The sequence below is a fragment of the Pelophylax lessonae genome (assembly GCF_965119305.1).
Source record: "Pelophylax lessonae genome assembly, chromosome: 5".
Taxonomy (NCBI): domain Eukaryota; kingdom Metazoa; phylum Chordata; class Amphibia; order Anura; family Ranidae; genus Pelophylax; species Pelophylax lessonae.
This window is the reverse complement of record NC_138772.1, coordinates 220,486,824-220,498,582: the sequence shown is the minus strand read 5'-3', so window position 1 is coordinate 220,498,582 and position 11,759 is coordinate 220,486,824. Positions and strand designations below refer to the sequence as shown.

General features: G+C 46.0%; 1 protein-coding gene across 1 annotated transcript in view; it reads right to left on the bottom strand.

The window, feature by feature from the left end:
* Positions 1 to 7,417, bottom strand: part of FIGNL1 (fidgetin like 1) — a 34,042-nt gene extending 26,625 nt beyond the window's left edge. Inside the window, exons 1-2 of the mRNA XM_082257980.1 lie at positions 7,342 to 7,417; positions 5,999 to 6,036 (exon numbers count right to left, since the gene is read on the bottom strand). Coding sequence (XP_082114106.1) covers positions 5,999 to 6,036; positions 7,342 to 7,361 — 58 coding nt within the window. The 5' untranslated portion in view covers positions 7,362 to 7,417. The remainder of the gene's footprint in view (positions 1 to 5,998; positions 6,037 to 7,341) is intronic.
* Between the last annotated feature and the right edge of the window lie 4,342 nt (positions 7,418 to 11,759).

The window sequence follows — 11,759 nt, the reverse complement described above, 5'->3', positions numbered from 1 at the left end:
GGTTTAAGTCAGTAATTACTAAGAATTGTAGGCCTATAATACATAATGCCAAATTTCCATGAAAACAATTGTACCGCTTTTGGCATGTAATTCCTGACATAATCATACCGCCAGGGAGGTTAAGCAAAGGTAAGTGGACAGGGAGATGAAGCCTGCAAAAACTTCCGTCTCATCTCCTCTTGGGAAGGAGATGGGCAGGCATTGAGAACAGGCAGGGGAAACAGAGCCATTAGTGACTGCTTGTCAAACTCCCGGCCACCACAAGAGGGCACCAGTTCCCCGTTGGAAGCGTCTCTCACCGAAGAAGGCCGAAAAGCCGCGGCCTCAATTATCGGATGGTGCGGTAGTCCGCGCACTCGGGGAGGGGGTGGGCGCACCCCAGGCGCCAGGTCGCTATTTCTAGTCGCCAATGCGACCTGGTGCCCGGGGTTTGTCGAGCCCTGTTCATAAGTGTGGTTTTTCTTAATGAGAGAAGGAATCTTCTTATGAGCGTGTCTTCCACCTAATATCTAGGTGGGAAGATAGGGCTGCCACTTGAACCTTCAAAGTGTTATGGGAAATGCCCCTGTCCACTCCTTCCTGTGAAAAATCTAAGATCGCCGGAATAGCCCCCTTGTTGGGGTCTCCTTTGTTCACGTACCAGAAGACAAACTTTTCCCTCACTTTTTCATAAATGGCTCTAGTCGCAGGTTTTCTGCTGGCTAAGATGGTGTCAATCACCCTGTTAGACAGACCTTTGTTCTGTAACCTCAACCTTCCTGGAACCATGCCGATAGTTTCATGACCTTGCAGTTCGGGTTGTTGACTGGCCCTTGTGCAGGAGGTTCGGCATGTCTGGAAGTGTTAGATGAGGCTGAATGCTGAGATTTTTCAAATGACTGAACCATGGTATGAGGCCAATAGGGTGCAATTAAGTATCACTGTAGCCTTTTCTTCCTTGACCTTTTGTACCAACCTTGGTATTAGGGCAGTAGGGGGGAATGCATAACATTGATGGGGAACCCAGCTTTGGGTTAACGCATTCACGATGTTCCCAAGGAAGATGCTTCTGTCTGATCTGTAACCCTCATGGTGACTGCATATACGATGTGAATCACGGCGCCAGCCACTTGATGGCTTTACAGCCTGGTTGATGCGACAGGCATATGTGACAGCTAGAAATCCAGGTATTCCAGGAATGTAACCCCTTAGAGACCTAAAAATCGATGGGATTTGTTCCGCCTAGGTCCCTTCTGCCCTTGTGTGACCAAAAAGTTGCACGATTTTTACTGGACTGTGTAAAGCCTGTGTAATCTTAAGGTCTATAGGCCTTTAAAACACACCAAGGTCGGGCCAAAGCAGTGCAGGGATCGACCCGAAGCCGCACAGACACAAATGGTACTCACTGAAAATAGAGTTTGAACTGACAAGTCACACAAGAGTGAAAAGGGCCTTATGATTCACTTCTGCTCAGAGGCCATAGAAAAAGATACATATCGACTATATTTGAATATAGTGCCATAACAAGCCCAGCCAGGTATAAGGTCTGAGTTTTAGCATATAATGAACGATAGGCTGAAACACCCATAAAACACTACACATAAAATGTACTGCAGATTATCATGTGAATGACCTGGCTGCCTCTGCGCCCTGGCCCAGGATATACCATCGTATATAACATAGACACTGATATTATGTAGTGGCTCCACATCTTTAGCGTAGGCACACCCTCTTATATAGTGCCATAACCTGAAGACCATCTATACTGGAGGGATGTCTGCATAAACACAATAGCTTTTGAGGCGATAAGTGATAAACCATATTCCCCTGAAGCTAGAGGACCAGAATCATGTTCTATAAGCCATCAGTGTCAGGCCCAGAGAAAGTGTCTGGTAATAAAAAAAAAAAAAACACACAGGAGTGCCACTCTAAGTGCAGTAATAAAAGGACTGTGGCTTTATAAGAACAAATACAAAAGACTCCATCTCCTGTGAGCTGCCTTCTTGCTGTGCATACCAGTGCTGCTATCTACCTGCTGCTCCTGCCAGATTTTCCACACTCAGGCTGTCGCTTTGGATACTGCGTCTCACCCACCTATGCACCATCTACCCTGCATTAACTCTTTGAAAGTGTATGGTAATGCCTGAATGTGTGGGATATGATTATCTTCTGGATGAAGCCTCAGGCACTAGGTCTCCTGGGCAATTCATTTACATGGACAGATACAACCCAATCAGGCTCCTGCCCAGAGGCCTGATCCCCAAAGCAGGCACAACCAGGAACAGCTGTTTGCAGTTGCATGGTGGATATATGCTAGACCTGTGTGTGCTAATCAGCGTCATTGGTGGAGCTGTGCCACCTACAGGGGCTAGATTGGGGCTCCATCTGTATCCTTGCTCCCACAGGGCCACAAAGCCCATACTTGTATGACTAGGAGTCTTGCCTGAGCACTGGTCTCCATACACAGAGATATCAGTATTATCCTACTGTCCAGCATACCCCTGAAGAAGACTTGGATAAGTTGAAACGCATTGGGGCTTTGGACAAAAAAAATGGGACTGTTCTCTGCTGTGCACTAACAATGCCAGGCCCATGCTTTGATGTGCTACTTGAATTTGATTTCCTATGTGGTTGTTTTAACCATTTGTCATTTGAATCCTACATTAAGGGGATGTTTTAACTCACGTTAATACATTTATTTAACATTGTTCTTATTGATTACATGATTTTTGGCATCACTCAATGTCCCACCTCTTCCCCTTCTGGCCTATTTGGCAATTTTTGTCTACCATCTGAACATAGTCAAAAGGGATGTAGTAGAAACAACTGAACCCCCATGTCATTATATAAAACACACAAGGATAAAAGCGTTCTGTATAGTGCACCATCATACGGAAACTTTTGGAAAAAAACTGCTTCTAAAAGAAGGCTATTAGAAAACACAGCATAGATGGAGCAATAGTTTAAGAAATGCACAGTCACAGATGCAAATTTCATATTAAACGTTAATTTACGAAACAAAGGAAATCAAGTTGAACTACAGCCACCAGAGATTCTGCCCCCAATATATCCACTTCATACGGTCTTTGGTAAATCCAAAAGGAAAAATTGCACAAGATAAGTGAACATGCATGGCCAAATTTACCTGGTGAGGCCTAGTAGTAAATTAAAGCTGCTTACATCCTGAGCCTGAAAATGTGGCCAGAGTAGTCAGAAGTGCACCACCTGCCTGTGATAACAAGCAGTCATAAGGCACAGGTTTGTCTATGCAGCCCTTGCATAGAGGACTATCCAAGATCCAGTCAAATATGTTGCAGGATCCACACCAAAATCAAGCACAAAGACCTGATTGCCCCCAGACTGAAGGAAGAGGAAGGGGTATGACTTCTTTTACAGAGGAGACTAATGCCCCGTACACACGTGCAGATTATCTGAAGACTTTTGTCTTCAGATTTACCTTTTCTATGTAGTGCAAGGGCCTGCCGGATTGCATACAAATTGAAAGTGTTTAGGTTTGACCTCATATTATATGGTTTTGGTAAGTCTGGAGACAAAAGTCTTCAGATAATCTGCACATGTGTACGGGGCATAAGGCCCTGTACACAGTATACAATTTTCTTTAGATTTTTTCCTTTAGACTTACCAAAACCATATAATAGGAGGTCAGACACTTTCAATTTGTATTCAACGAGGCAGGCCCTGTGCAATACATAGAAAAGGTAAATCTAAAGGAAATCTACCAACAAAAGTTGTATGGTGTGTACCCAGCTTAAAGCTGGGTACACACTATACAACTTTTGTTGTTTGATTTCCTTTAGATTTACCTTCAATTATGTAGTGCAAGGGCCTGCCTGATTGCATACATATTGAAAGTGTTTAGGTTTGACCTCATATTATATGGTTTTGGTAAGTCTAAAGGAAAAAAAAATCTAAAGACAATTGTATAGTGTGTATCCAGCTTTATCCTTTTAGGACTCCCAGGTATTTTGTTGCCACAGGTTTGATTATGCACTTTGTGCAAAGATGTTTGGCCCAGCTGGCTGCCATTTGCCCTCATGGGAAGCACATGCTTAGGGAGGGAATGCACGCTGCTGGTTCCCTGTGTCTCTTTAGCCACCATTTTGTTGATGCATTTCTGGCATAGGGTTTTTTTCCCCCATTCTGGAGAAAACCTGTGACCTCAAGAGGCGCATCCCTTGCTGCTGGTCTTTGCCTTTTTCTCTTGTTTGTAAACACAAAGGACCCCATGAGACAGGCAGTTGCCATCCACCACAGTGCAAAATTGTTTGTGGCGCGGTAAAGACAGAGGGGACTCCATAGTTCTCTGGCTTACCTTGAAGCAGTCCTGACCGGCAGGATCTGCAGGGTGGTAAAGCATCTGACATGGATAGTCTCAGAAAAGGAATCCCTGCATAGGGACCTTATACTTCTTCCTGCCCAGCTCCAGCCCCGCCCCCAGCTGTCCCCATGCAGGTGGGTAGACATACCTGCACTGTCACCTTCTGGTATCCTGTGGTCAGCCTCTTGTCGCTGGCCCCAGGTTTGGTGTAAGGGGGGGTAGAGGTGAAACCTCAGGCTGGGGCTAGCTTGCCCCAATGTGCTGCCCCTGACCAGCACTACCCAAGGCTCACTGAGCTGGATGGGAGGCTGGCCAGGAAGTCTCCTGCAACTTAGCATAGAAACTGGAAAAAAACAGGTGTGGATCCGGAGGAAAAACACAAACTGAGGCAGAAGGTATGACTGAAGTGGACTGATGTGTTTCCTGTTTCAGGTGGGAGGAGTCTATCTCTCAGGTGCTGCCCTGGAAGATGATTGGAGAAAATCCTTTCAAATCACTTTAAACCCTGCCACAATCAAATGCTATGTAACAGTTTCCCCGGCCTAGCTCTTTCTTTTATACAAGCTGAAGCACATATGCACAAGGACTAAGTTACAAATTTCTAGTCATACATGAACTGTATTTAAATCACAGGAAGCTTTCCATTTAACAATCTCTCACACTGCCCTGAAAATATTTGAATCCCCATACCCTACCACTTTAGTATTCCCAACACATACTGTCTTTAATCTCCTTTCTTAACCTTCTCATTTTGTTCCTACCTTTAGCTCACTTGTCTCTGCCTACAAAAGGGGGCTTAACCACTTAAGCCCCGGAAGATTTTACCCCCTTCCTGACCAGGGCCTATTTTGCGATTCGGCACTGCGTGAATTTAACGGACAATTGCACTAGTACCCCCTTACTAACTAAGGGAAAGATTTTTGTCATTTTTATTGTTTTTTTTTTAACGAGCAATGGCGGCGATCTGCGATTTTTTTTTCAGGACTGCGACATTGTGGCGGACAGATCGGACCCTGACATTTTTACACTTTTGGGGGTACCAGTGACATTACTACAGTAATCAGTGCTATACATATGCACTGTTACTGTAAAAATGACACTGGGAGGGAAGGGGTTAACTTTATCGGAGAGGGAGGGGTTAAGTGTGTCCCTAGGGGCGTGCTTCTAACTGATTGAATGTGGCTGTGTGTGTAACAGCACAGATCAACGGTCCTACATAGCAGGACATTATGATCTGTGCTTTTACACAGGGGAGAATGACAGGCGGCTGTGTTTACATTAGCCGCCTGCCTTTCTCCCTCTCCACCCGACGATCGCGAGTGACCGGCGGACATCGGATCCGCCGGTCACACGCGCGGGCTTCTTAGGGAACGAGCAGGGGCGGGAGCGCGCCTCCGGCGGCGCATGCTCGCCCCCTATTGGCTCCCAGGCTAGTGACGTACCGGTACGTCACTTTGCCTGGGAGGGGCTGACCGCCGCCGTATATAGTCGGGCGGCGGTCGGCAAGTGGTTAATAGAGAACATCTTATAAACTACTGCCTGCAGCATCGCTAGTTGTATTTACATACAATCCATTACCACTGCATTTGTCATATGCTTAGCTTTTTCCTTCATAAAAAATTTAGATAAAGTCAACATATACCACAGGAATTTGAATTATTGTAGGTTGAAATTACCTACCCGAATCTATGTTGAAGACACCGGTTTTCCCGGGACTGCTGAAATGTATGAAAAAAAAAAAAAATACCACAAATTAGAGAATGTAAAGAACATGACCATTAATACAGTTATGTTTTGCTTTAAAAAAAAAAAAAAAAAAAGAGTTGTAAAGTCTCAATGTTTTTCACCCTAATGCATTCTATGCATTAGGGTGAAAAATCGTCTTGGTTGCAGCTGTCCCCCAGACCTCCAGTTATTCTTACCTGAACGTTGCAGCGATGAGCACAAGCCCAGTGGCTCCAGCCGCTGTCTTGGGTCCTCACTGGATAGATTTATAGCAGCAGGAGCCATTTGGCTCCCGCTGCTGTCAATCAGATCCAGTGACGCGGGAGGTGGGGCCGAGTCCAGCTGTCTGTGTCAATGGACGCAGCAGCGGGACTCGTGAGCACGCCCGCCCCCATGGAAAACAGTTCACCTTGGGGCACTCAATGAAGAGGAGTGCCACGGGCACCCCAGAAACGGAGGATCAGGGTTGCTCCTGAGGAAGCGTATTAACGTGAAACGGCCCGTAGAGCAGTGCTGCATGCCAGAGGTCCATAGCCACCAGTACTACGTCGAGTCTGGTGGCTCTTTATGTAAGTGCTTTCATTGACGTCTGCATTTTATGGATCAGTATTGGATGTTTTATTCAGCTTTTAGAGTTGCCTGTTATACTTTATTTAAAATAAATACTACACCATGAGAAGATTTTCTCTCTCCTATGTCTGCTGATTTGTGCACCTGTCCTGTTGGAGTATTGAAGAAGGAGATATCCTCTAGTGTGAATCCCCTTATATCTGGCTTTACTCAAGACCCGATACTACATTAAAAACGCATTTGCTGTCCTAACCAGGCAGCATATCGGTCTGGTGAGTGCGCATTCTTATCTTGGTGAAGGATCACTGATGGAAGAGTGTCTGTTTTAATTTCATTGGCACTGAATATCAGCACACATCTGTGGATTTATTTAAATGACTTTATATGTTGTTACAGACTGAATTGTCATACACACCCTCTTTTCACATCAGTTTTTTGGATTATTTGTCACTTTCTTTAAATCATTATTTGAGTGCTGCAACCTCATTTTACAAACTCTAATAATTGCTTAAGTGGATTTAATTGTACACATCTGTTTGGCTTTTAGAAACAAAGTCAAGTCACCTAAGGGTTCAAACAGCCATTCAGTTCAGATCCGCCTCTCGGTTTTTCAGGTGGACCCAAACAAGGTTCTCTGCATGTCTAGATAAGTCTGCAACACAAGCATGCTATATACAAGAAATGGATGGTGCTCCGGCAAACCCATAACCTATGTGATCCTAACTTACCTGGAATGTGGGTGCTCCATACGTGCTGGTAATTCTGTTCATTAATGTGCCTCCAATATTTTCTCAAGACAAATCTAATGAAGTCAGTAAAACAATATTTAATGATAGGTTTCTGATTGCTACTTTAGCATGCTGGGTCAACATATTAACACTACATACTGTACATTTATGTATTTTATAAAGCTAAAATGCTAATCTCTGCTTACCAACAATAACTGCAAAGCAATGCAACCACACTAGGTTTGTGTGCACCAAACATGCAATACTCCTTCACAAAAGACCACATATTTGTATTACCCAGGACCAGTGTTATACACCTTAAATATTCCCAAAGCCTGCTTTTTCACAACAGAAGCACAGCATTCTAGAAAACCATTATACAGACTCCAGCAGAGCCTTCCACATTCAACACTTTTGGTAGTATCAGATGCCTGCATCACCCACCACAACCTGGGGTTTCATCTGTTGGACCCCCTCTCACTACAGGACACAGTAACAACTATGGGGCTTCTTTTGAATGGCCAAGGTGGAGAGGTGATCTCCACCTCAGCCAATAAGACGAAGCCTGCCACTTGTACTGCTGCTGAAAAGACCAATGCAGGCACCATAGCCCTTACTTTGGATGTGTGGATGACAAGAACAGTCCCTTGAAAAAGTACGGTAGAGCGTCATTGCCAGGGGAGTGGAATGTCAGGTAAGTAAAACTCCTTTTTTTTATCCTCTAGACCAGTGGTCTACAAACTGTGGCACAGGGGCTGGATGCGGCCCTTTGCTTGCTTTTATCCAGCACTTGGGGCATTATCCCCCCCCCACTGTCAGCAACAGTGGGGCACAGTTCCTGCTACTGACACCAACAATGGGCACTAGTCCTTTTACTGGCACCAACGATGGGGCACTGATCCTCCCTCTGATACCAACGATGGAATATTACGCCTCCCTCAGATACCAGTGATGGGGGGCGCCGTTCCTCCCACTGACGCCAGTGATGGGGGGCGCCGTTCCTCCCACTGACGCCAGTGATGGGGGGCGCCGTTCCTCCCACTGACGCCAGTGATGGGGGGCGCCGTTCCTCCCACTGACGCCAGTGATGGGGGGCGCCGTTCCTCCCACTGACGCCAGTGATGGGGGGCGCCGTTCCTCCCACTGACGCCAGTGATGGGGGCGCCGTTCCTCCCACTGACGCCAGTGATGGGGGCGCCGTTCCTCCCACTGACGCCAGTGATGGGGGCGCCGTTCCTCCCACTGAGCACAGTTTGGCCACAGACTTCTTCTCCCACTGACCACAGTTCGGCTCCTCTAATGTTTGAAGTACAGTAAAGTGGCACTTTCTTTAGAAAGTTTGGACACCCCTGTATTACGCCATAGATGGGTTGAAATTCAGTGCAGCAGGGACCTGCCAAATTTTGATCCATCTATGGGCAGGCAGGTTATACAGAAGTCGATCAATCAACTTCTGTACAAGCAGCTTGCTGGAAAATGAGTGTCGTTGGATATAGCCGACAGTGGTGATCAGTGTATTATGACAACAGGGAAATCTCTCCCTCAGAACACAATAGCTCAGCGGAATGGATTCCCTCATCCAACACTGAGTGTGCGCACGGAGGAATTTATTAAAGTGGAGTTCCACCCTAAATTTATACTTACCTCCATCTTCTCGCTCCGGGTCACCTGAAAAACAAATGGATAATCGCAATTTTTTTTTTTTTTTTTTTACTTACCTTGTAGAGAAAATATACTTACCTTACTTCCTTCTTCCTCCCCTCAGCGGCCACGGCGATTCGTCACTTCCTGGCTTTTGCAATGATTCCTGGGAGCTGAACGTCATCGCTCCCAGGAATCAATGCGCCTGCACCGGCCCCGATGTCAGTTTCCGGGGGGCGCGTGTCATTCCCTTCTAAACAGCTTCTGGGCATGCCCAGAAGCTGTGGAGGGATGACGCGCGCGCACCGGAAGTGACGACGGGGCTGGTGCAATGCATCGTGGGACCGAAGAAGACGGAAGAGGACGCAGAAGAGGATCGCGCTGGCTTCAAGCTGCCCACACCTGAGATGGCAGCGCTGGACAAAACTTTTTCAAGGTAAGTATTTCTCCTAAAAGGTAAGTGCAACTCGGGACAGTTCAGAGGCTATCCATTGTGGAATGTACTAGCCCTGACTGTCCCGGGGGTATTTTTATTAAAAAAAAGTATTCCCAGGGTGGAACTCCGCTTTAATTTTCCTTTGTTTAAAGTGTTAGTAAACCGCTGCAAAAAAAATAAAAAAAACAACAACTTTCCTTTGCAAAATAATAGCATAATGTGCTAGTATGCATCGCATGAAATACTTATCTTAAAGCAAAGCCCTCCAGCGGCGCTGTCACCGCTGAGAGGGCTTCCATCTTCTCCCGGTCTTCCTTCTGGGTTCACAGACTCCGGTTGTTTGAGTGACCAATACCGCAATGGCGTCACTCCCTCAGTTATGGCATGGTGCTCGGAAGGTCAAGCACGGTATGCCATCAGAGAGCATGCTCCGGTCAAGTCACCGGCTGCATCCAGTGTGAAAATCTCCTAAATGGTGCAGGTTTAGGAGATATTCATTTTACCTAAAGGAAGGTAAGCTTTATTATATGCCTACCTGTAGGTAAGAATCACAAAGCGGACTTTCCTACCGCTCTACTCTCACTGATTGAACAAAAGAAAATGATTTATTTATGGCCTGCCTTACCTGGAGTGTCAGAGTGAAAGGATGGCATATCATCATCAGTCTGCTGCAAAATAAAGAGAGTACTTATAGCAGAATTCATGCTGCATACAGTAGTGCCATTCCACAGCAAAGCTAGACGAACGTTCAATACATTCCCATCCTCTCACTTACCGCTGAATCTCAGCAGCTTTCCCCTCAGACACAACCTCGGTATTATTTCCCGCGGAGTATTCATCTGCCGACAACGTAATCCACGCGCCGCTCTCTCTTCCCGTACCGGAGACACAAAATCCCGCTCTAGCGGCTGAAGTCTCGGCTGCTGGCAATGTCTTTTGATCACGTGAGAAGACTCTCTGTGTGAATTAACAGTGTGCGGCGTTGACGAGTTAGCGGCCATTTTTGTGTGGTCCATAAAAACCATATGTAAACATACATTTGTTTGCGTCTCTATAGATTGAATCAGCAAAGTATTTAGTGTATTTTCCGCAGATTACCTGAGTGTACTAAAGGGCTTTAATCTAGAACTAGTACATTGGGCAGAAACAGGCGTGTTCCATGCTCCATTCATTACATTATTTATTTAGTGGCTGTGGGACATTTCATATCAGAGGTGTGGAGGAAGGTCAACGACAAGCAGGCAGGATTGGCAGGAGTGTTGCCAACTGCCAGTATAAATGGGCACATTTTTCATGCCAGTGACAGGAAAAGGTTAGCAGTAAAAAAAATGGCCGTGACACTCGGATCAGAACTGCGTATGCCAGGGCTTGACAAATTTGCCTGAAATCTAGGAGCCAGCTAAAAAAAGTTAGGAGCCAGTTTTTTTTTTTTTTTAAACTAACAACCAAGCTTTATTTAAAAAAAAAAACTGATATTAAATTTACACATAAATACGACTAGAACCCCGCTCTCCTCTATAGGGCAATCGGATGGAAACAGACCGTCTGTTTCCATCTGATTCGATCCACGGGATGGATAGAAAATAGAACCACCATCCGTCTGTTTTTGGCGGACAGGATCAGATGGCGGCAGATTACCGCTCCATAGAGGAGACTGAAGGGTCCGATCGGGTCTGCCGAGAAACTGACCAGACAGCCTGTGTGAAAGGGGCCTTCGGCTGTGTGGCTGTGGCATGGCAGGGAGATGATATATATATATATATATATATATATATATATATATATATATATATATATATATATTTCAATTATTATTATTTTTTAAATAATTTAAAAAATAAATAAAAATAACCACACTCCCTGTCCACTTACCTTTAAGCAAAGGTAAGTGGACAGGGAGATGAAGCCTGCAAAAACTTCCCTCTCATCTCCTCTTGGGAAGGAGATGGACAGGCAGTGGAAACAGTCATTAGTGACTGCTTGTGAAACTCCTGGCCACCACAAGAGGGTGCCATTTCCCCGTTAGAAGCCTCTCTCATCTCACAGAAGAAGGCCGAAAAGCTGGGGCCTCAATTTTCGGACGGCGCGGTAGTCCGTGCACTCGGGGAGGAGGTGGGAGGGGCACAAAAGGGACAGGACACCTCCTGCAGGGCACCCCAGGCGCCAGGTCACTAATTCTAGTCGCCAATGGGACCTGGTGCCTGGGGTTTGTCGAGCCCTGGTGTATGCCAAGACCAGCTAAGTGCCTGCTACAGTCTGTTCGAACGGTGGGTCTGGCAGAGGCAGTGCCTGGTGTCATGGTGCAAGGGAGCCGAGTCGAGTTGCCTGAGCCTTGTGTGTG